General features: G+C 40.4%; 1 protein-coding gene across 1 annotated transcript in view; it reads right to left on the bottom strand.

Annotated features, from left to right (window-relative positions):
- The window catches only part of SH3BGRL2 (SH3 domain binding glutamate-rich protein like 2), a 66,100-nt gene that overhangs the window by 13,495 nt on the left and 29,095 nt on the right, over positions 1–23,510 (bottom strand). The window contains exon 2 of the mRNA XM_012646085.1: positions 4,225–4,410. Coding sequence (XP_012501539.1) covers positions 4,225–4,410 — 186 coding nt within the window. The remainder of the gene's footprint in view (positions 1–4,224; positions 4,411–23,510) is intronic.

The raw sequence follows: 23,510 nt of genomic DNA, 5'->3' as shown, positions 1-23,510 counted from the left end.
TCCAGTGTTTCTGAAATGTGATCACTGCAATGCACTCAAAGTCTTCAAGTCAAATGGATATTCTGGGCAGATGGACAGTCTTCATTCTATGACTTTGGGCACCACACAGCACTGAGAAACCCAACTCTGGTTTTACCAGCAACACACATAATAATCACCTTGTTTTAACTTTTATTAATTTTCATTTCATCAAGTGAGTTTTTCTTGACCTTGAACCCAGATTCTGGGGCCACCAACAATAATCCCTCATATCTTGGGGATATTTTTGTTGTTTGACAGAGGACTCTAAGAGTGGAAATAGTCCAAAATGAGAATGCACTTCCTAAAATAGCATTCAATTTAATTACTCTTCAGAACAGCTTGTCAGCAATACACTGTTATTTCAAGTGGCTGGAAACAAACTAAATAGCCCACAGTACGGAAATGATTAATTATAATAAGCCACCAAGGAAATAGTATGCAACCTCTAAAAAATAAGTTTACAATGATATGGAATCTATTTTTGTTAGAGAATAAAGCAGGACACAAAATGGTACATATAGTATGATTAATAACGTGATTTTAAAAATTTAAAGCTACTTTTAAGAAAAGCGAAAAGTATGTAAACCAAAAGTTTGCAGTCTTATTTGAAAAAACAATAGAAAACAACAAGTGTTGGTGAGGATGTATAGAAATTGGAACTTTTGTGCACTGTTGGTAGGATTATAAAATGGTGCAACTGCTACAAAAAACTGGGTGTTCCTTGAAACATTAAAAATAGAACTACCATATGATCCAGCAATCCCACTTCTAGATATATATCAAAAAAACCTGAAAATAAGTCTCAAAAAGATATCTGCACGCCCATGTTCACAGCAGCACTATTCACAATAGCCAAGAGGTGGAAGTAATCCCAATGTCCATCAGTGGATGAATAGATACGTACAATGGAATACCGTTGTGCAGCCTTAAGAAGGAAGGAGATCTTGACGTGTTATAACATGGATGAGTCTTAAAGATATTATGCTAAGTGAAAGAAGCATGAGAGGACAAATATTATATGATTCCACTTATGTAAGGTATCTAAAGTAGTCAAATTTATAGATACAGAAAGTAGAATGGTGGTTAGCAGGGGCTGGGGGAGGGGGGAAAAGGGAGTTGTTAAAAGGGTACAGAGTTTCAGTCATGCAAGATGAAAAAGCTCTAGGGCTCTGTTTCACAACAATGCGAATATATTTAATACTACTGAACTGTACACATTTCAAATGGTTAAAATGGTAAATTTTATGTTTTTTGCCATAATAAAAATGCCTTTAATAAAAATATATAAAGAAATCCAAATCAACTATATGCTGATTAGAGAGGGAGAAAAGGGGAGTAGATATCTCCCTTTTGTGCAGATGGATGTGTTTTCATTTCTGGTGCATTCCACATGTGCCAGCTCCACAGAGAGAGAACAAAGATTTAAAACCTTGGACGAGAGGACCTGAGCTTTCCAAAATCCAAATCGACACTAAAACCCATCAGAAAAGCCTAAGTGTTGGGGTGTTTACTTTTAGAATCCCATAAGCCACATTCCCAGAAAAGAATCTTGCTCACAGTAGGACACTCCAGGGAATCAACAAGAATAAACCTGGTTGGGCCAGTTTGGGTTCTTTATTGCAAATAACTGAAAAGGACACTGGCAACTTACACAAAGTGAAAAACAACAACAGCAACAAAAAATCAGTGGAGGCAGCTCACGCCTGTAATCCTAGCGCTCTGGGAGGCCCAGGCGGGCGGATTGTTTGAGCTCAGGAGTTCAAACCAGCCTGAGCAAGAGCAAGACCCCGTCTCTACTAAAAATAGAAAATAAATTAATCGGCCGACTAAAAATATATAGAAAAAATTAGCCAGGCATGGTGGCGCATGCCTGTAGTCCCAGCTACTCGGGAGGCTGAGGCAGAAGGATTGCTTGAGCCCAGGAGTATGAGGTTGCTGTGAGCTAGGCTGACACCACGGCACTCACTCTAGCCCAGGCAAAAGAATGAGACTCTGTCTCAAAAAAAAAAAAAAATCAGTGGAAACAGGGACAATACTGGTAACAAAAGAAAACTACAAAGAAATCATGTTTAATATCTTTATTGAGTCAAGATCTTGCATTCATATCATGAAAACACGTTATTAAAAAGAAAATATCAGAGAGCAAGAAAGGGGAAGAAAAAAGATGACATAAATTCAATGAAAGGATTAAGAGGTAAATTTTAAAAATCTCCCAGAAAGAATGAAAAGTCAAAGAGGTGGATAATACAAAAAAAAAAAGATGAAAATGTTAGAAAATCAATGGAAGAAATCCAATATCCAAATTAACAGGCACTCAAGAGAAAGAGAATAAGGAAAAAAGTAGGGAGAAAATTTTTAAGAAAAATAATATAAGACACAATCAATCATACAATTTCTTAGATGAAATGGCACATTGAGCACTCAGCACAACGAATAAAAAATAGCATACACCAGGGTAATTCACTAAAAGCTTTAGTATATGCATATGGATAAGAGATCTTAAAAGTCTGCATCAAAGAAACAAAGACAAAAACATATAAAAGATCAAGGAAAATGGCATTAGACATCTCAACTGCAGCACTGGAAACCAGAGGATAATGAAGCAATTATCATCCAAATTCTTTCCAACCTAGAATTCTACACCCAGAAACTGCCACTCAACTATAAGACCAGAATAAAGGCATTTTCATACTCTCAAAGTCTGAGGGACAGAAAACTGCTGGATTTTTGTTTTAAGCCTTCCAACACTATTTGACTTGTAGCTTCACTTTATTTTGAACTGTACGGTTTATAAACATTTTCAATTTTGGTCTCCAGGCACATTTTCTATCCTCTATAATCATGAATAGGATATACCCTTGGTTACTCCACACTTCCCCCAGTAAAATATGAGATCATGATATTAAAAAAAACCCACAAAAATAATAATCTTTATTTTTATATAATAATATACTTAAGAAATGCTTTAGAAACAGTCACAGATATCCTGTATGACAGATATTATTATCCCTTGTTTAAAGATGAGAAAACTAACGCTCAAAGAGATAAGTAACTTTCCAAAGGTGTCACAGCCAACATAAGGTAGTGCTAAAACTCACAAGTTAAGTCTAGTACCATGTTCATGATGCTACAGGTAAGAAGTCTGTGTATAATCTCCTCATGGCTTTATGTTCCAATTTCTCATTCTCCTTCAGGCACACGGGAGAAGGGAACTGTTTTCTTTGAAGCAATCAAAAGCACTTTGTTATCCCTTTTCTTCATCCTAATGACAACCCAACTATTTATTTCATCTCAAGCACCTCAGCATTTAGCTCCTTTTCCTTCTCTAAGCCATTCTTAAAGAACTGTAGTACAGGTCCCAAAACAAATACTGACTTAGGTACTTAGAGCTATGGCAAAAGGCAAATCCTAACTTACTCATTACAAATAAGTTTCTCTTTTTTTTTTCTTAAGAAGTATGAGAGTATGAAGGTGAAAGTTAAGTACACAAATGTGACTTCATCTTTTCACATGCTACATACAGCGTATAGCTACATATAGTATCTATAGCTATATATATATATGTATATAGAGAGAGCATATGAGGGCTGTCTGGAAAGTATCCAGCCATGCAACCGTGCTCATTATATTAACAATGGCTGGATACTTTCGGGACAGCCCTCGTACATACCTAACTATAACCTTATATATGATGTACACAGATGTTCATAATGATCCCTTGGGCTCATTTTCATAAAAAATGTAACTCTGGTTTATAAGCTATTAGCAATGATTTATATCATAGAGGGATAAAGATTCAAAAACAATTACCCCTTCCACTTTGCCCCCCAAAATGTATGAATCAAAAAATATGCCTCAAAATTTAGAACACAATAAACACATGCACACACACACACACACACACACACACTCACACACAGCTTCTCTTCCTACTCCCTTTTCCAAAGCAAAGACAGAGACAGGAAGACTACAGACACACATGCACTCACACTCACATACCACACAACCACTCATGTGTACATACACAGTCTATGACCTTGGACTCATATTCCTACTCGACTTCACCCTCTGTTAGACTTGTGGTCCTGAACAGGCACTGAGTGAAGAGGTCACAGTCTTCACTGAGAAAGCCCAACTGCACTCTAAGTGACTATCTGTTTTGAGCAACAAAATAAAGTGCGTGATAACAATCTGGCCACTTACTCCACAGTATCGGTCGCCATTAAATATCTGAGGTGGCAGAGGGTTGCCCTGAGCAGGCTTTTTTTCTGGGGGGACGTTTTTGTACATCCATTGCCTCTGTTCTTCTGACATTGTGATATCCACCTCCTCAAACTCTATCTTGTTGGCTTCCAGAAATCTAACCACATCCTGCTGCTTCTTCTTTATCTAAAGAGAGAAGACAAACAAATCAGGAGAAATGTTCATCTGAAACAGTATGTATATATTTCCACATTCAACTAGACTTGATTTCTCATTGTCAGAGGTCACTGATACAAAAAGAAGAGGTGATTTACAAAGGTGTCCCGCACTGTCCACTCACTGGATATTAGCAGAGGACTAAGCCTAAGCTGGTCCTAACACAGTGTTTTTTTTTTTTTTTTTTTTGAGACAGAGTCTCACTCTGTGCCCTGGCTAGAGTGCCATGGCATCATCGTAGTTCACTACAACCTCAAACTGCTGGGCTCAAGCCATTCTCCTGCGTCAGCCTCCCGAGTAGCTGGGACTACAGGCATGCGCCACCATGCCCGGCTAATTTTTTATGTATATATTTTTAGTTGTCTGGCTAATTTCTTTCTAATTTTGGTAGAGATGGGGTCTTGCTCTTGCTCAGGCTGGTCTCGAACTCCTGAGCTAAAATGATCCTCCCGTGTCAGCCTCCCAGAGAGCTAGGATTACAGGCGTGAGCCACCGCGCCCGGCCTAACACAGTGATTTCTTCACCTGGATTCCCCAGAACCTTGAGGCACAACTCAGACTGCCTGGAAGGAATAGTCAATGGGGTTACAGATTCACTCAGGTCTCAGTGGGCCACAGTCACGCCCCACCCTGCACCCCACCCCACCCTCACCCTCACGAGAAGTTGACATTTACAGTCATGGAAGCTCCCTCTGCCCAAAACCACCTGAAAACCACACACAGTCCACCTGAGACGTCGACACTGCATTGATTCATGAGAGCAGCAACACTTTGCTCCCCCTCAGCAGCCTCTTTCAGATATTCCTCAGCTGCAGCCACTATCACGAAAGCATCCTTCCATCAATTCACAAGAGAAAAACGTTCTCCGCTCCTAAGGCGAGAGTGAACGATGAGTGCCATCTTACTTTAGACTCTGCTTCTTAACCCTTTTCATTCCTCTGATCTTTCACGTTTCCTTCTTCAGTCACTAGGGGTCAGGTGTGCTCCTGAGCTGCAAGCACATCTGCAGGTTTTCAAAATGTTACTAACATCTTAATTTAAGGGTATGTATTAACTAATTTAGATGAGATGACTATACAGTAGTCCTCCCTTATCCCTGAGGGACATGTTCCAAGACGCCTCCCCACCTCCGTGGATGCCTGAAACCACGGATAGGACCGAACTCTGAATAGACTGTTTTTTCGATCCGATAACCAAGATGGCTACCAAGTGACTAACAGGCAGGTGGCATATACAGAATGGATAACGCTGGACAACGGGATGATTCCATTCTGGACAGGGCAGGGCGGGGTGGTGCAAGATTTCATCCTGCTACTCAGAATGGTGGTCAATTTAAAACTTATGAAATGTTTATTTCTGGAATTTGCCACTTAATATTTTCAGACCCGTGGTTGACCTTGAGTAACTGAAACCACTGAAAGCAATCGTGCAGGTAAGGAGGGACTACTGCATTCCATGTCTTAAACACAGCATGTAAAACACGAGAAAGCCAGCTGGCGTTTTCTAAGTGATTCTGGGAAACCTGCATAAAGAACAATCTTAAGTAGTTTAGTAATTTTATAATGACCAGAGAAAAGAATCATTTTGAGAGGTCAATCAGCCAGTAAGACCTCTGGCTTCTCATAAAAAACGAGATGCCTAAAGAACTAACTCTCACATACTAATTACCTCCACCAATCCCCTCCTGCCAACTCTCCCCAGAACACCTCAATGACATGTGTCTCTGAGATTGGAAATCTGTTATATGCTATAAGCAAGGAGATTCTGGTCAATGGATTGAAGTCTATGAATGACTAACAAGATGGTGTGGTTAGTATGGACAGAAATAAAAAACTAGCAAAATAAGATATCTTTAAGCTCCATAACAGTCTAACATGACAGAATTACTGTCTGGTTATACATGCAAATTGATAGTGGCATTATCTCAATTTCTTGAACTAAACCATTTCTCATTTTTGAAAAAGTTAACTTTTTGTGACTTACAAACAATTTCAGAAATCTAGCTATATTATTTTGAAACTTTGCTTTGTTAAAAAAAGCATCATCTATCCTACTTAATTTCTCCTTAAGACTCTGGAATATAGATTTTATTGTTTCCCTGAATTTTGCGGGGACACAAACGTTTTGACCATAGCAACATCTTTAACTGTATCTTTCATACTATTCCAGGCCAAAGCCCTGTGAATAAAACCCAGGTAACAAAGGAAGAGACATTTTTCAGGCTCCTGATGGACCCGTGCTAAACTGCTCTCAACAAGGCCACACCAATTTACACTCCCATTAGTAGTATCTGAAAGTGCCCATGTCTCAGCACCCCTCCCTCCTTATGGCCTAAATTTCAAAATTGCATATGAAAATTAACCATGTAAATTAATCACATTTAATCTGTAAAATGTGTAATAATATCTCTATTTTAAGTGAGGGTAGCAGTGGGGATATGACCAGGTTTGTGTTTCAAAGATATCATTTTAATACTATGCAGCATAAAAAGAAAAAAGAAGCGTTGTATGTACTATTGACACCGTTATGAAAAGATCTGCTAAATTCCAAGATATATTAGTAGATTTAAAAACAAAACAAACAAGCAAAAAAAAAAACAAGGAGCAGAACTGTGTGTAGACTAGGACCACTTTTTTAGAAAAAAAATGGAGGAAAATAGGAACACAGATGTATTTACCTGTATTTATATTGTTCTTTAAAAACTCTTGAAGGTCAAATAAGAAACCAAGAAAAATGGTTATCCAGGGGCTGAGGGAATAGGAACTGGATGAGGACACAAAGTGAGACAAGAGTTTTCCCTAAAATTTTTTGACATTATAAATGTGTTAATATTCAGAAAATTAAATATAATAGAAGAAATATATTTTGAGAGAGAGAGAGACAAGATACAGGAGCAGTACCCGCCACAGAGACGCAATGCTTTACGTAAATCAAGTTTTCCCAACGTGACATGAAGCAGAACTCAAACCATTTTGTTAGTCATTGGCCTCCATGTTTCCTTACACAACGTGACATGAAGCAGAACTCAAACCATTTTGTTAGTCATTGCCCTCCATGTTTCCTTACACTCAGAAGAAAGGGCAGGTCATTACAAAGAAGAAATAAAAAGACCAAATAGCTAAAACCACAGACAATTAGGTAATACTATAGCAAATCACCCAAATAAACAAGGTGGGAGAAATTTATCCAGAAGGAAGTTTTCAAGCAGATGTCTGTGCTATTAACTTCAGGAAGGAAGATGAGTCACACCACCATGGGCTGTTTGTAAGATGTGCAGGGGTCAATGTAGCCTGGAACTGTGGGAGCCCAGGCTCCGTGGCAGGGGCACAGGCAGTTCAGGAAGCAGGGACCTGGGAGAACACACCAGCCTGCTGGGAGGGGTCCAGGTAACAGAGAGGCAACAGGAAGCCGTCAAGGGCACTTCATGTGCTGGGCTTAATCCGAGAGTCCAAATAACAACATACACAATCATTTCCTTCACACAGTGAGTTTTATTTTCCCCACATTCCAACTTTTCTGAAATGAAATGCACCTTACAATCAGTATCAAAAGGAATTTGCCAAGTAAATGGAAGAGAAGTAGATTATGGCCAAGAGTCACTGCCTTCATCTATGTCTATTTACCTGTGGGTGGGAGGTACTTGTAACTCGCCTGTTTGTTTTTATTTAAACACACTTAGAAGCAAACAATGGTAGTTATTTACCCAGTAACCAATCTCCCTTGCTTTCTTAATACAGAAGCCTGGTTTTATTTAGAAAAGTAATGTGCTCAGCTACAAAACCTTGTTTACTCAAAGGCCGCTACAGCTAGAGGTGATCACATGACACAGGTCTGGCCAAAGATGACTCTTGGGAGGGCTCCACTTAAATGAAAGAAAACACAAAGCGCCTTTTCCCCTTCTCCCTTCCCCTTTCTTCCTTGCAGAAATGCAGACATGGTGCCTAGAGGTGTAGAAACCGCTTCACAAATGTGAAAACAAACACCATATGCTAAGGATGGTCAAGCAGAAAGACAGTAGCCTGGGTCCTTAATGACATTTTGCAGCTGCCACCCAGTCTCTTCTTGCACAGCCTACTCAACACCTTTCTGTCATAGACAAACCCTTAATAAATTAAGCCACTCTTTATCCAGTTTTCTATAGCTTGCACCCAAATGTAATGTTACCTGATAAAATTCTTAAAGGCTATTTAAAAATGTATTCAGAAATACTGTCTTATAATGAAGGATTGAAAATAAAAGCTATTACTGCAAGTAGAGCCTGGAAATAAAAGCCGTAAGACTTTGAATATTTAATATGAGTGAGTGAATATTTGTCACTGGATAAACAGAGGAAATTTCATTATTTTCTTCATAAAGCAACAACCAAGGTGTCGGACCTAAAAGAGGAAGGTATCTACACAAAAGGATGAAAGTCGCATTTCACTTCACCATTCAAACATATGCCATTACATGCCATACAAAGCAATCAAAGGGAACACTAAATCTCCTGTGTTAGATTGGCAGGCGGGGGGCAGGAAGGGTAAGGCAAAATATGACCCATGGGCCAAATCTAGCTCACTATTTTTGCATGGGCTGCTGCCAAAAATGGCCTTTGTATTTTTAAATGGTTGGGGAGAAGAAAATCAAAAGAATAGTATTTCATGACATGTAAAAGTTACATGAAATTTCAGTGTACACAAATAAAGCTGTATGGGAACACAGCAACACTCATTCATTTACATATTGTCTATGGCTGCTTTAGCCCTACGATGGCAGAGCTCAGTAGTTGCAACACAGACCGTGCGTGGGCCCTAAAGCCAAAAATATCGACTAGCTGCCCTTCACAGAAAAAGCTTGCCGACCTTTGGGCTGGACCACAGATCTTCATCTCTGATTCAAAGTTCACTTTCTTGGTGAGCTCTCCTGGGAATCACTCAAATTTACACTTTTTTAAAAAATTTTTTGAGACAAAGTCTTGCTCTCTTGCCCAGGCTAGAGTGCAGTGGCATCATCACAGCTCACTGCAACCTCCAACTGCTGGACTCAAGCAGTCCTCTTGCCTCAGCCTCCCAAGTAGCTGGGGCTGTAAGTATGCACCACTATGCCCGGCTAATTCTTCTTTTATTTTTTGTATAGACGAGGTCGGGCTATTTTGCCCAGGCTTAAGCAATCCTCCTGCCTCCGCCTCCCAAAGCGCTGGTATTAGGCAGGCAAAACCTCCATTTTACACTTTTACCTAGCCACTTCAGAACTCTCAATGCTTTATTTTTCACCATAGACAGTTAGCATCTGACAAACTATATGTTACATGTATTTGTCCACCTCCTCCTACTAGAATACAAATTCCCCAAGGACAGGGGATTTTCTGTCTTGTCAAACATTTGTTAATAAATAGACAAGATTTTCACCTGTAGAAGGGTCTGGGAGACAGGAAGGTTTCCTTCCAATTCACAGCAAGGCTGATTCTCTCATCCTCTAGGGCTCACCTTAAGTATCACCTCCTCAGAGAGCCCTCTAACCACCTAGTGGAAGTTTTATTGCCTAAATTTATTAAAATTTTATTTATTTATGTCTGCTTGTTTGTGTTCTCACTTTCTCTCCACAATGTCAGTTCTGTAAGCATAAGGACCAGTATAGTATGCAGGAGGCCCTCAAAAAATATTAACTTAATGGATGATTAAAGAATTATCACCCCAATGGTGAACATCAAAGATTTTTAGGTGATATTCAAAAAAAGCTATTCAAACTGAGTTAATAATTTAGGAACAAATGTAATTCAAGTTTAGCCCAACAGGAATGTGGATCAAATGCCAGCATTTCTCAATCCTAAAACTGCACAAATTTAAAAAATAGTTTGCCTAGGATGCTACATCTAACTGTAAATAGCCACAATAATTCAGAACACTCTATAGACCCTGATGTGAGACTTTGCTTCTAACTTTGACAATGACTATAGAAGAAAGTTGTACATGATTGGATGTTTACATAAATTCTACTGTCAGTTCATTTTAAAAATTGCAAATGCATCATGTAGTATCTTATCTGTTCAAATAATTTTATTAAATTGTTGATACATTTGCAAATTGATGGCAATTGAGAATTGAGCAAATGTGTTGGTATTTCCCTGATTCTGCTTCCAACTGCTACCACAGGACTCGATTACCCTCACTATTTCCCCCCAAGTATCTCCAGGAACTCTGAAGCAGGCTCCTCCCTCAAATGTACTTTGAAGCAGACTTCATGGCCACTGCATGATGAGCCTTTACCCTTTCAACTCCTGATCCCTGCATCTGATGAGGACCCCAATGTCTGCACCCAAGCAATGGTGACCCACCCCCGCAGGGCCCTGGGCAGTAAGCTGTGCAGGCTGGCCCGTGCTGCAGAGCCTGCTGACTCGGCATGAACATTCAGTGACCCATGGAAATCTTAGTGAACACACTTGTAGCCTTCACTGGCAACCTCCTGGCCGCACAAGTCCCCAGGGATTGGATCAGAAGACAGGCTCAATAATTACATTGCATTTGACTCAGACTTAGCCCCCTACTCTGTGGCACTGACCTCTAAGTAAACTTGCATGCCTCTGCTCTCTCTTCTTGTAGGATTAGTTCTTTCCCAGGAGGCTGCCAGATAACTTATATAATTAAGCAGCCCCTGCCAGATTCCTTCCATAAGCTTCCAGACATGTCTAGTCATGTTTGAATTCTGAGGTAGACACACAGCTGATGCTGCAGCCTGGGACCTTGGGACTGACTAGTATTAATAAATAAACAGACATAGTCAATTTGAATAACGTAAGTTTTTTTTTAATACTGAGATTTAATATGAACAATTATGGGAAAGGATGTTTAAATAAAGACAAATAAGACACAGATACAGGACAATGAGGAAAACTGGAGGCGGGGGAAGTATGTATTTTAGAATTAGATTGTCCTGGTTTTACTCCTGACCCTGTCAGCTGGCTAGCCTTGGAGAAATTACTTAGCTTCTCTCTCAGCTTCAGTTTTCAAATCTGTGAAATGGACCCAATATCTTTTTCCATGGATTCACTGGAAAACTAAGTAAGATAAGAGCTAAGCAGTAAAAGGCACTTGCTCAATTGTTTCATTCACTCAAACATATTAACTTTCTTTGCCCTGGAGGTGGCCTTCTGTAAAAGGTATAAAGCAACTTCTGGGTCTTTCAAAGGTTTTAGGTATTCAATTCAATAGTTTCTTTACCTATTTTCACACTTCAAATACACAGCTTTCTCTTTTCTGACTTGAGGTAGACATAGGCTGACTTGAGTCTTTTATGTATTTCCAATGGAAAAAAGTCACAGACAGAGGAAAGAGAAAAGATAAGTTTTTTTATAACTTGACAAAATTTACAGAGGGTCTAGACTGGACTAAGGGAGGTAGAGGGCCGACAGACAACAACTCCTTTCAACTAAAAAGGGAGGAAAGGACTGAGGATCTATCCCTTGTCAAAGATCCACGAACTTTCCAGAGACTGAGTAGGATACCTCAAAGATACATAATTTCATAACAAATTCTTTAAATAAAACCATATTCTTGGACTCACTAGGCATTACATTATCATAAATGGGATGCGAATGGCAGAAAGTACTTTGGTGGACACTAGCCTAGTCACTGCAAAGCCATTCATTATCTCCCCCGTGAGGCCTGAAAAACCAAAGCTCGGTTCTCCCAGCCACCCTTGCAGCTGTAGCAGCCACATGATCCAGATCCGGTCAGTGGGGTGTGAGCCCAGGACTGCCAGGTGGAGCTTCTGGACAAGGCTTGGCTTTCCTGCTGAAGCAGACAGATTAAGATGCTAGCGCCTTTGTCCTTGCCCTTCCTCCTTCCAGCGCAGAGCCCAGGTGTGAGGACTAGAAGTGGGAGGCAGCTTTTTCCACCTTAAGGGGACAGGCGTCAGAAACAGCCAGGAGAATCTCAGCAGTGCAGGCCCTGAACAAGTTCAGCCTCCAGACTTACCAGGAGAGGCCAAAACACTGCTACTTCTTTAAGCTCTAGTTAGCCAGGTTCTCTGTTACTTGCAGCTGAACATATTCCTAACCAAAACTCTCACCACTCTGCTTCATTGTTGGGGAGTAGGGCAGGAGGGTAGAGTAAACCCTAGGAAGCCATCTGCTAACTGGCAATGTTCTAGTGCTATTTAACTAAACATGAGATTACACATAAAGTACTGTGTCTCCAGTTTCTATTTCAGTTTATCTTACTAGAAAGCAAACACCAGGTTAGCAAGCCAAGATAAATTAAAGAGGCTGTCTTGCAAGAGATTGAAGCTTGAGTTTTAGAGAATCAGAGTATCAAAAAGATGGGTTATAAAATACAAGGCAATTTTTGAAAGAACCATTATTATATGGTAAATTAAAACAATACAATTTTAATGATGAAAAAGGCCATGGTTTCCTATCTATGTATCATTACCACAGTCCCTGGTACTTATTAGGCACTCACATGTTTGTATTAAACAAACATTGAGCTTGAATAAATACTTTTAACATTTTTTTTTAACTAGTCAACATTTTTAGTCCTGTTTTCTTCCAACTTGAATTGGTTTCTTTTTTCCATGTTTACAATGTGAAATCATCTTTTTCATTTGAATTTGTTTAAAAAAGCCATATTTCATCACCCTAAGGTTTTTGTTTTTCATATCACCTTCCAGGGATTCAACATTTAGAAATACTTTATATAGTTGCCATAATAACAAATGTTTTGGAGAAGGATGTTGCAGTTGTATTACAAATATTTTCTGTTTCTATAAATTTCATAGTTATCTTATTGTATGCATAAAATCTGTTGAGTACTTATGCTAATGAATTAAAACATTATCCTAACACTGGAAACTCAGGCATGTTCTAAAGATTCTTTTTAATAAAAAAAGATAAGTGTTCCAAATTTGCTGATTTTTTTCGTGATAAAAAATGGTTATCAGTAGTAGGGTACCTAGCAGTTATTAAAACACACAGACTTTCATACATACACACCTTCTTCCTTCTTAATTTACCCCTTCAAGGTAAAGATGATAGCTTATGAAGTAACTGTCTTGTTCATGGTAAACACCTTACATAATGGATTTTAAGGAAAGTTTGAAATAGGTATTTTTTGTGGTTTTTTTTTTTTTTTTTACTGAGAAAAGGCTGTCATCTACAGCAGGGGTCCCTAACCTTTTTGGCACCAGAGACCAGTTTCATGGGAGACAATTTTTCCATGGATGGGGGGGGTGGGGCCTCAGGCAGTGATGTGAGCAGCTGTATAAATGACGCTTCGCTCGCTCACTCACCCACCACTCACCTCCTGCTGTGTGGCACCCTGGTTCCTAAGTTTCATGGAATACAATTTTTCCCCAGGTGGGGGGGGCAGGGGGTGGTGGAGGGATTGGGGGTGCAGCAGAGCCTTGTCTTTCAGTTCCTAACAGGCCATGGAGGACTGGTACTGGTCTGAGGCCCGGGGGTTGGGGACTGCAGATCTGTGAAATTGTCACCACTACAAAAACTAGATGATAGATTCTTCTAATCTCCTAAAAGTCTTTCAAATGACAAATTGTAGTGAGTTTTTTTAATGCAAAAAATGTAGCATCTTTCAGTTGGTTTCGTGGAATAACTAACATCAGGGAAGAAAGTATGATTTTCACTATCAAAACTTTAATAACCTTTGCACAACTGATGAATGAAAGTCTGGCCGCTGCAAGTGTGACACTGAGGTCTGTGCGGGACCTTGGCTGGTCTGTGTGCAGGTGGCTCTGTGGGTCTGAACAAGGTAACAATGATGCCAAGGGCAGCAGCCTGATCCTCAGTTGGGCTGGTTGGCTTTGATTTTGTTCTAGTACAGAACTGTTCTAGTCCTGAACAGTGAGAAAGGGATGGGTCTGTGTCACCACAGGCAAGTTACTTACCACACCAAAGCCTTGGTCCCCTCATCCAGAATCCTGCAATACTGATGTTCACTCCTTTCAGAATTGGCTGCAACCTCAAATCTCTCTCTCGTCTCATCAAAACACCCCATCTCTTCTCTCTAAATTATACAAAGTCACCTTGCTTGGAAAGACTTCTACACACACCCTTAAGTGTAGAGGACATTTTGTCCGGGAACGGTTCCTTGTTGATTTTCTCAGAACATGCCTGTGGGCTTGAACGCGAGTCCAGGGCACCCTGACCTGAAAACAGGAGGGGCTAGAGAGTTCAGATTCAAACATCTGCTCTCCGGAGACGAAACAACAAGGAACGGGACATGTTGAGTTGGGACAGTGTGGGAACAAAGAAATTGCGGTGGGACAGTTGCCAAACAGGCTGTGTTAAACATAAAGATGCTGCAGCAGGAGGACACTGCAGTCTTGTACCGTCTTTGTGTGTGTGTGTCTTTTTTGTCTCTATGTTCATTCCTCGTCCCTAGAAACGGGCCACGACACTTAAGTCTAAACAATTTGGTGACACCTTTATTTTCCACTTCTCAGATACATATATTCTTTATTTTTTTATAGTTACTGCAGGTTCAGTGTGTGTACACATATGTTAATATTTATGTTACAGTTGTCCCTCAATATTCAAGGGAAATGGGTTCCAGGAGCCCCCTCCCTGCCGGCCCCATACCCAAATCCAAGGACGCTCAATTTGCTGGTATAAAATGGCACAGTATTTGCATATAGCCTACACACATCCTCCCTTACACTTTAAATCACCTCTAGATTATTTATAATACCTAGCACAGCAAATAGTTGTTATATTGTATTGTTTTTTAAAATTTGTACTATTTTTTATTGTTGTATTATTATTTTTTCTTTTTCTCTTTTTTTTGAGATGGCATCTCGCTATATTATCCAGGCCAGCTTCAAACTCTTGGCCTCAAGGAATCCTCCTGTCTCAGCCTCCTTAGTAGCTGTGATTACAGGCATGTGCCACCACACCCAGCTGTTTTTGTTTTTCTGAACATTTTCCCTCTGCAGTTGGTGGAATTTAAGGATGTGGAACCCACAAATATGGAGGGCCGATTGTATTTATGGCTCTAGATGGTTGTGATGTGTCTTCCCAAGAGTATTTTCCACATAGTAAATACTCAAATGTCATCCAATGATTTCTCTGGGCGTTCCTTGGAAAAGTAGATTCTAGAGGAATGAATGGGTGACTTAGATTTACCCACATACCAGAAAACCAGAAAATTCAGAAGATCTTAATGGTGGCACCACAATCCATTCGCTTGCCCAAATTTGAAACCTGGATTTCGTCTGTGACTCTCCCAGATGATGCAATTAACCATCACATCACGGCTTTTCTGCTCCCAACATTTTTCTTGAACTTACCCACATTTCTCCATTTTCACTGCCAGTAGCCCATACCAGGCCAGCATCTCTTCCCAGAGCTTCCTGCATCTTCTTCTAGCTAGATTCCCCCCAAACCACTTTTCACAGAAAAGCTAAAATGATTTTTTTAAAAAAATTTATATATAAAATGGATGATTCCACTTCTCTGTTTAAAAACCTTTCAGTAACTTCCCATCATCCTTCAGACAAAGGTGGAAATCTGTGCCCAGGCCCAGGCCCAGGCAGTGGTGAGAATTGCCCACTCCCATCTGCAGCAGTTGCTCTCCAAGCTGGGGTGAATCTGGGTCACCTGGAGACCTTGTGAAAACACAGATTATGGAAGGGGGAGCAACCGCAGAGTTTCTGATTCAGAAAGACTAGGGTAGGCTCAAGAATCTGCATATCATATCTTTAAACAATGGACCATTATTTGGTCACAAAAAAGAATTAAGTACTGATACATGTACAACCTGGATGAACTTTGAAATCATTGTGCTAAGAAAAAGAAGCCAGTCATGAAGGACCACATGTTGTAGGATTCCATTTACATGAGACTTCCAGAATAGGTGAATCTCAGACAGAAAGTAGATTAGTGGCTGCTTAGGGCTGGAGTGAGGAGGGTTGGGGGATTGTGGGCTGATGGCTAAGCAGTATGAGATTTCTTTGTGGCGTAATAAAAATGTTCTCAAATTTTGTGATGGTTCTGCAAATATCCTGAAAGCCACTGAATTGTATAGTTTAAATGGGTGAATTATATGGTATGTTAATCATATCTCAATAAAGCTGGTTTTAAAAAACCCAGAATTTGCATTTCTAACAAGTTTCCAGGTAATACACAGATCAAGCTTGAACAGCCACTGCTCTACACTGACCCTACGCAGGTCTCCCTCCCTTTGCTCAACTGTACCACCCTTCCTGCATCAGAACTTCTCATAGGGTGGTCAGCAGACCACGAAATCTCTTTCTAGCCCTTCCCTCCTTCACCTAGCTGAATTAACATGCTCTTTCTTATGGCCTCAGCCTAAAAAGTCACCCTCTCAAGTAAATCTTCCCAGACAAAAGCACCCAGGTTAGGTAAGGTCTTTCCTTTGTAAACACTTTCACTGTGTCCTTAGTTCCTCCTTTGTAACATTAATTACACTTTTAATTAAGTAAGTAAGTAACAGGCTCCTTAAAGCGTATCCTCCAGTTAGGATGTAAAGCAGACACAAGGAGGAGTGGCCAGTGTTCTCAGACGGACCCCTGGGGCAAGCCATAACGGAATCTCAGTAGATATTTGCACTTGAAAGAATGAAAGGAAAAGGAATTGAACCGTAACACCACAGTCCTAAGCAGGTACATAATGATCCCACCTGCCCTTTCCTCCCGGCCTATCCAAATGTGCATCAAGTTCTCTAAAAGGAAGACAAGGGAATATCTATCAAAGCACTTCTGCTGGACCTCTTCTTAAAGTTTGTAGGGAGAATACGATAATAATATAACCAAAAAGAGAAACTAGGACAAAGCGTAAATTCACTCTGTGGGTCACCTCTGGCTTAGTGGACCCAAGAGAATGGCTCCAGGTGGAGCAATGGCAGCAGTCCAAGCGAGGGGATCACCACTGGTATTTGTCCGTAACGAAGTACAGAGCCATAAGAAACGGAAACGTAGAACAGGGACCAAAACACGATTTGCAAAAAAAACCAAAACAAAACAAAGATCCTCAACCCTGTGCCACAATGGGTATATTGTCAAACCAAACCCCACACAAATTCCATGCATTTGCTCACTGGGAAGGACTGGGAAATTCACTTGATTTTTAGTAAAAATAAATCACTGTGTAATCATACCATACCAAACATTCTTACCTTTCCTTTCCAGAACTTTACCAAATACAATCAATATATCAAAATAAAGTGAATAAAATAGAATTTTAAGCCACAGTACTTCATAACAGCTGTGTTCAAAAATAAGTGGCAATTGAGGCCGGGGGCGGTGGCTCACGCCTGTAATCCTAGCTCTCTGGGAGGCCGAGGCGGGCGGATTGTTTGAGCTCAGGAGTTCGAGATCAGCCTGAGCAAGAGCGAGACCCCGTCTCTACTAAAAATAGAAAGAAATTAATCGGACAACTAAAAATATATAGAAAAAATAAGCCGGGCATGGTGGCGCGTGCCTGTAGTCCCAGCTACTCGGGAGGCTGAGGCAGTAGGATCACTTGAATCCAGGAGTTTGAGGTTGCTGTGAGCTAGGCTGATGCCACGGCACTCACTCTAGCCAGGGCAACAGAGTGAGACTCTGTCTCAAAAAAAAAAAAAAATAAGTGGCAATTGGTTTAGAATATTTTTTAAAGATTTGTAAGCTTAATGAAGAAAGTTATTTCTTCTTTCACATACTGTGGTTGTTATAAAACTCTCCACAAATTCTTCTCCTCTGTGCATCCATACCCTGACAATGTCACATTGCAGCTCCTTCCACCAAAAGGTGGAGTCTGTTTCTCCATCCCTTGAATCTGGGCAGAGTATTAGCAAGCCTGATGGAAACTGAGTCCCTGAAAGTGTTCAGGGATTGCCCTCTTGCTGCTATTAGAACCCCGAGACCACCACCAGGTGCAGAAGCTTGAGCAGCGAGCTGGACGATGAGACGCACGTACAGGGCTCAGTCACTCTATCGCCTGGGCCAACAGTCAGGCCACCCGCCCACCCCTAAACCTGCTGCTGCTATCCCTGGGCTGCCTTCCAAATCTTTGTTAGTTTCATGTCCACTCTTTCTTAAGCTCCTCTCAGTTGCCCTCTTCTACATGCTGTCTCTTTCCTGAGAGGAACCTGAATGATATACCATTCCTAGCTATTCTATACCCATTAGCATCTTAAAACTTCATTTCCATATCACTTGACTAGCCTAGAACTTTCAAGGGCCTCGCCTGACTGCCAAAGAGAGTTCTCACTCTGAGCCTGGCCCTGTGGCTCATCACAACTTGGTCCCAACCAAACTTTCCATGTAATTCCCTACTACCCCTCTCCTCTCCCTACACTTCCTCCCTGTAGTGAATGACCCCTGGTAATTTTCTCTGATTTTCTCTGTTCCCCTTTCCTTGATTGCCTTCTTCTTGCCTTCTCAATATTTAAGTCCTACTCTTCCTACAAGGCCCAACTGAGAGCCCATCTCTCACCCAGAATATTCTCCACTTACTTCCTCTGAACTGCCGGAGAACATGCTACCTATATTTATCTTACTACTGTCTGAGAGTTGCTGGATCTTGTCTACTCATATAATTTAAATTTTGGCGAGCAGGGAACATATGCTATACCGCTATGATTTCAAGGTGCCTTGCTACTACCTTGGCAAATAATGAAGTTGCAGAAATATTAGACGTCAAATTGCCAATATCTAGACCATGATCCTGAACTCAGTCATTTGTCCTACAGCAATTTATTGACCTGTCAACCTACTCTTTTGACAAAATAATACTGAGATACAGAGAGCTTAGGTAAGTAACTTAACTCAAGTACTTCAATATGTAAGTGGCGGCAGCCAGGACTGGAACCCAGGCTGCCTAAAAAGCAGTCCAACATCCACTTCCCCGTTCTGTCAAGTGATTTAAATTCAGGAGTTAGACAACCAAGAATTCTGGTCTCATAAACTTCCTCCCCAATGAACATACAAAGCCTAAAGCTCCATATATTATTTCAAGCAATTGGTTTTAAGATATCAGCAAATAAGCAGTTAATATTTTTAAAAAATCAAGCGTTCCAGTTAACAAGGAATCATGAGCCAGAGCTGTAAAAACAGCAGAGAGAAAAAAAATCCCACAAACACTTTAGATTGAAATTATCAGACACAGAATATAAAATAAGTTTAACATGTTCAAAGAAATAAAGAAGGGCAATTGAAAAGTGACAGGTAGAGTCTCAGCAAACTAAAGCTCCCCAAAGCTTCTAGAGAAGACACGGGCATGGCCCATGGCCACAGGCTAAGCAATCAGCCTTCACAACCTCCTACCACTGCTCACTGTGGATGGAACAGGATTCCAAGCACACACCCACCAACTCCACTATGAAAACTGCCAGGGGCAGACCTTTTTCTACTCACAGGAAAATGCAAATGAACCAAAATGCACTCTCCTTTACTGCTCTAAGGGACAGCTATAAGCATTGCCAAATAATCACAAAAGTTACTCTGTGCCAAAGACATTAAAGTGTTTACAAATTCTGAGAGGCAAGGATGCACATAATTTGACACATAAGGTCTAAAATGTATAAATTTACAGCTTCATATGGGCAATTATCAACTCAAAATTATGGCTGAGGAGTAAGCAATTAGAAAATTCTCTAAATGGGGATAATCAGATGACTGAAAGACTAAAACCACAGAGACAAACTAAAATGACATTAATGAACGCTTCTAAGAGTCACCTCCATCCCAGAATATCCACTGGATCCCCCCTCCTTACTTCTAGGTCCTTTCTCCCCCACTTGGAAGTTTTCTAGGTATTTGTGCATCCTGAAAATATTTATTGAGTACCAGGCCTTAGCTGTGTCAGGCACCCTGAGAGATCTCAGAACCACTCTGACTTCACACTCCATCTGGGCCATACCTAGATCATCTTATTTCCTACTATGCACCCGAAATCCAGTTGGGTCAGAGCCTCTCTCAAAGTCTCACTGGCCAATGACCAGTTTGCTGTTGTTCTTGTTTTAATGTTCCAATCTGTCACAGACTAATACTTTTATAAAATAAGAAACTAAATTTCTAGAAAATTTAAATAACAAAGACATACAAAATAGAAGCCTAAAGTTTTCATTATTACAGTTGATAAACTACAAAATTACTTAGTAAAGTTGCTATAAGAGTTTCTAAATGATTACTCCCAATTGTAGTACTTATACTGGTGACACAGTATATAGCCCAAGAACCACACTCTGAGTGGCCCCACTGCAGACACACTTCTAGGTCTTCACTTGAATGGCTCTTCTCAACTCAAATCCATATTGTCCAAACGTCCTATCCAAATTCCATTTATTCGTCATGGCTCAGCCCCAAATCCACACTGTGCTCAACTATGCCTACCCAGTGGTTCTCAATTGAAGGTGATTTTGCCCTCCCAGGGAACATTTGGCAATGTCTGAAGACATTTCTGGTTGTCACAACTGAGGGGGGCGGCAGTGGAAACCACTGGCATCTACTGGGTAGAGGCTACTAAATATCCTAGGATGGACAGGACAGCTCCTCCACCCCCAGTAAAGAATTATCTAGCCCAAAATGTCAACAGTGCTGAGGTTGAGAAACCCTGACTTACATTAACGACTGCCCCTCCAGGATCATCTCCATCACTAAACTCCACCATACCCCCGATCACCACGAACCTAGCATTTAATGATATACTGCCTGGCACTGTTTAGTAACAGTTGCATTTGTCTGTGCCTCTTTCCACAACTTAACCATAAACTCCCCTGGAGGATGAAGACAATGTCCACATCACATCTGCACCCGGTGGCTTCAGAGGGTTGCTCTTTGCATAGCCAGCAGCTGATTTACCTCCTTCCCCCTGTGTTTGATACAATTCAAGTGGCTCTAACTAGTTTCTCCATCAACATGCGTACTAACAAACTACTTTTAGTCTGCATTTTTTAAAAAAACCTGTAAGTAGTGATGTAAAGTCATAATAAAGCATTTACCAGAAACATGGAATGAAAGATGTGGGTGGTTGGATTTTACTGTTTTTATATTTCCTGGCAAGATTACATGTTTATTTCCTAAAGAAAAAAGTCAGCCAAGCATAAAATATGAATTTACGATGCCACTACTTTACGAGATGCTCTCTGAAAATTATATACAACTCTTCATACACATGCTTCCTGTTAATTAGAGGATAGTTTGTAGAAGAGCTGCTCTAGCAAAACTTGCTGTAATAGTCAAAATCCTCTGCAGTAAAAAGGAAATTCTGCTGAGGATAGTATTTTCCATAGACAAAAATTACAGGACTTCAGCCAAAGGCCGTGACTTTATCAATGTCCGGAGACGTTGCTCTGCAACACAATATGTTTTCAAATATGTTGTTTTCATTTCTGTATCAGTCAATCCTCAATTGTGTGAAAAGTGATCCTAAGAGATGATCTAAAAACTACTTCTATTTATATTTGGAAAATAACAGGAGACAGCAGATCATTTTACTAATTACATTCTATGTAATATATAATTATAATATAATTAGCTTACATTTCTATACTAGGCATAAATTCATACACCTAAGAGAAAGTTTGGATGCTCTTACTTGTCTTGTATGGAGCCACCTCCTGTCTTGGGTTGACCATGTCATCAGCTTTTTCCTCCCTCCTTGGGCTACTGAGCAATGCTAATGTCCCTTTTCTGCTGAAAATTCCAACTAACTTCAGCTGGATACTCTATGCTGTTTCCATCCTACAGAAGCGGCACTGAGAGCTCTCATATCCTTCTCAAATCTCTATGCGCACTTGCCCTTCCCTCGGATTACCATAATTCCTGCATTTCAAAGAAGACAATGTCCAACTTGAAAAGTGTCTCCAAATTCTGATCTCTCCATCTCAAATTTTTCTATTATCTTCAGCCATATAATTCTCCATTCCATCGTGAATCAAAAGAAAAATTACGGAAAATCAGAGAGAGAGAGAGAGAGAGAGAGAGAGAGTATGTGTGTGTGTAGCAAGAGAGTGCATAAGAGCCAGCATAAAGAAAAAACAAAATCTCTTAAAAAGGTCAAAGAGGTTTATTCAACAGGTGTTTAGAGACCTTTAGATGTGCTGAATGCTGCCCTGGGAACTAAAGGAACATAGGTGACAAAACAAAGCCTCTACTTTGATGTAGTGCATAGTCTAATGGGGTGGGGGAAGGGGGTATGCCAACAAGTAACTGCAATATTAAACCAGCATTAACAGAGGCATGTGTATAGGGCCAGGGCAGCCAAAAAGCAGGTCCTCTATGGGGAAGACACATGGGAGGCCTGAAAGCTACAGTGATGTGTAACCAAAGAACAAAAGCACAGCATCAGAAACATAAAAAGAAGAAACACAAAAACACGGAAACACAAAAAGGATGATGAGAAAAGAAAGTCTATAGGTATTAGAAGGTAGAAAGGTCTAATGGAAGGCAAAAAAGGAGTTGCAATGTGGTGGACAGAGTTAGGAACAAATGGCCTACTTTTCCCTGGAATTGGAGATTGACGTTTTCTACAAAATTGAAAGCTTGCCTTTTCAAACACAGAGTTATTATTATATTTTATTTTAAACTACTTTTAGGTTAGAAATCTTCCTAAAATGCACCGCATACACTCCTACATTGTTAAGCAGAGTACATCAAACCAAAATGTGTCAAATCTGATTTAATCTGTTCTAGACTAAGAATTTTCATGATGATCCACTTTTGCACTTTCATGTGGTGCCCTGACATTCTCAGAGTCCATTTATGTCTGCTGTTTCACTCGGTACCAAACAGAGTCCAAAACTATGCTTCTGGAATCCTTTAGTTCTACCTTCAGAAGGCAGCTGTCACTTCTCAGAGCTTCCCCTTGTGACTCTCTCACTTGGGATCAGAAGATTTCGCCTATTTCACTAAGAGTCCTCTTGGGTGAAGTGGTCCTGCAGGCTAGCCCCCTGCCCCACAGAATGTAGAATGAATAGTCAACGGCCTCTCCATAGCATTTCTGCTTCCTCCCACGTCTCCAGCTTCATTCCACATGGGGGTTCTAGAATTCTGATATGTAAATAGAATTAATACTATAACAAAATTATCTTTAATAACATAGATACTTCATGCCACTTATTTAAGAAGCAGTAAAATAGG

The sequence above is a fragment of the Propithecus coquereli genome, unplaced genomic scaffold (assembly GCF_000956105.1).
Source record: "Propithecus coquereli isolate 6110/MARCELLA unplaced genomic scaffold, Pcoq_1.0 Scaffold24, whole genome shotgun sequence".
Lineage (NCBI taxonomy): Eukaryota > Metazoa > Chordata > Mammalia > Primates > Indriidae > Propithecus > Propithecus coquereli.
Note: the sequence above shows the minus strand (reverse complement) of the source record. Positions and strands in the feature narration are given on the sequence as shown.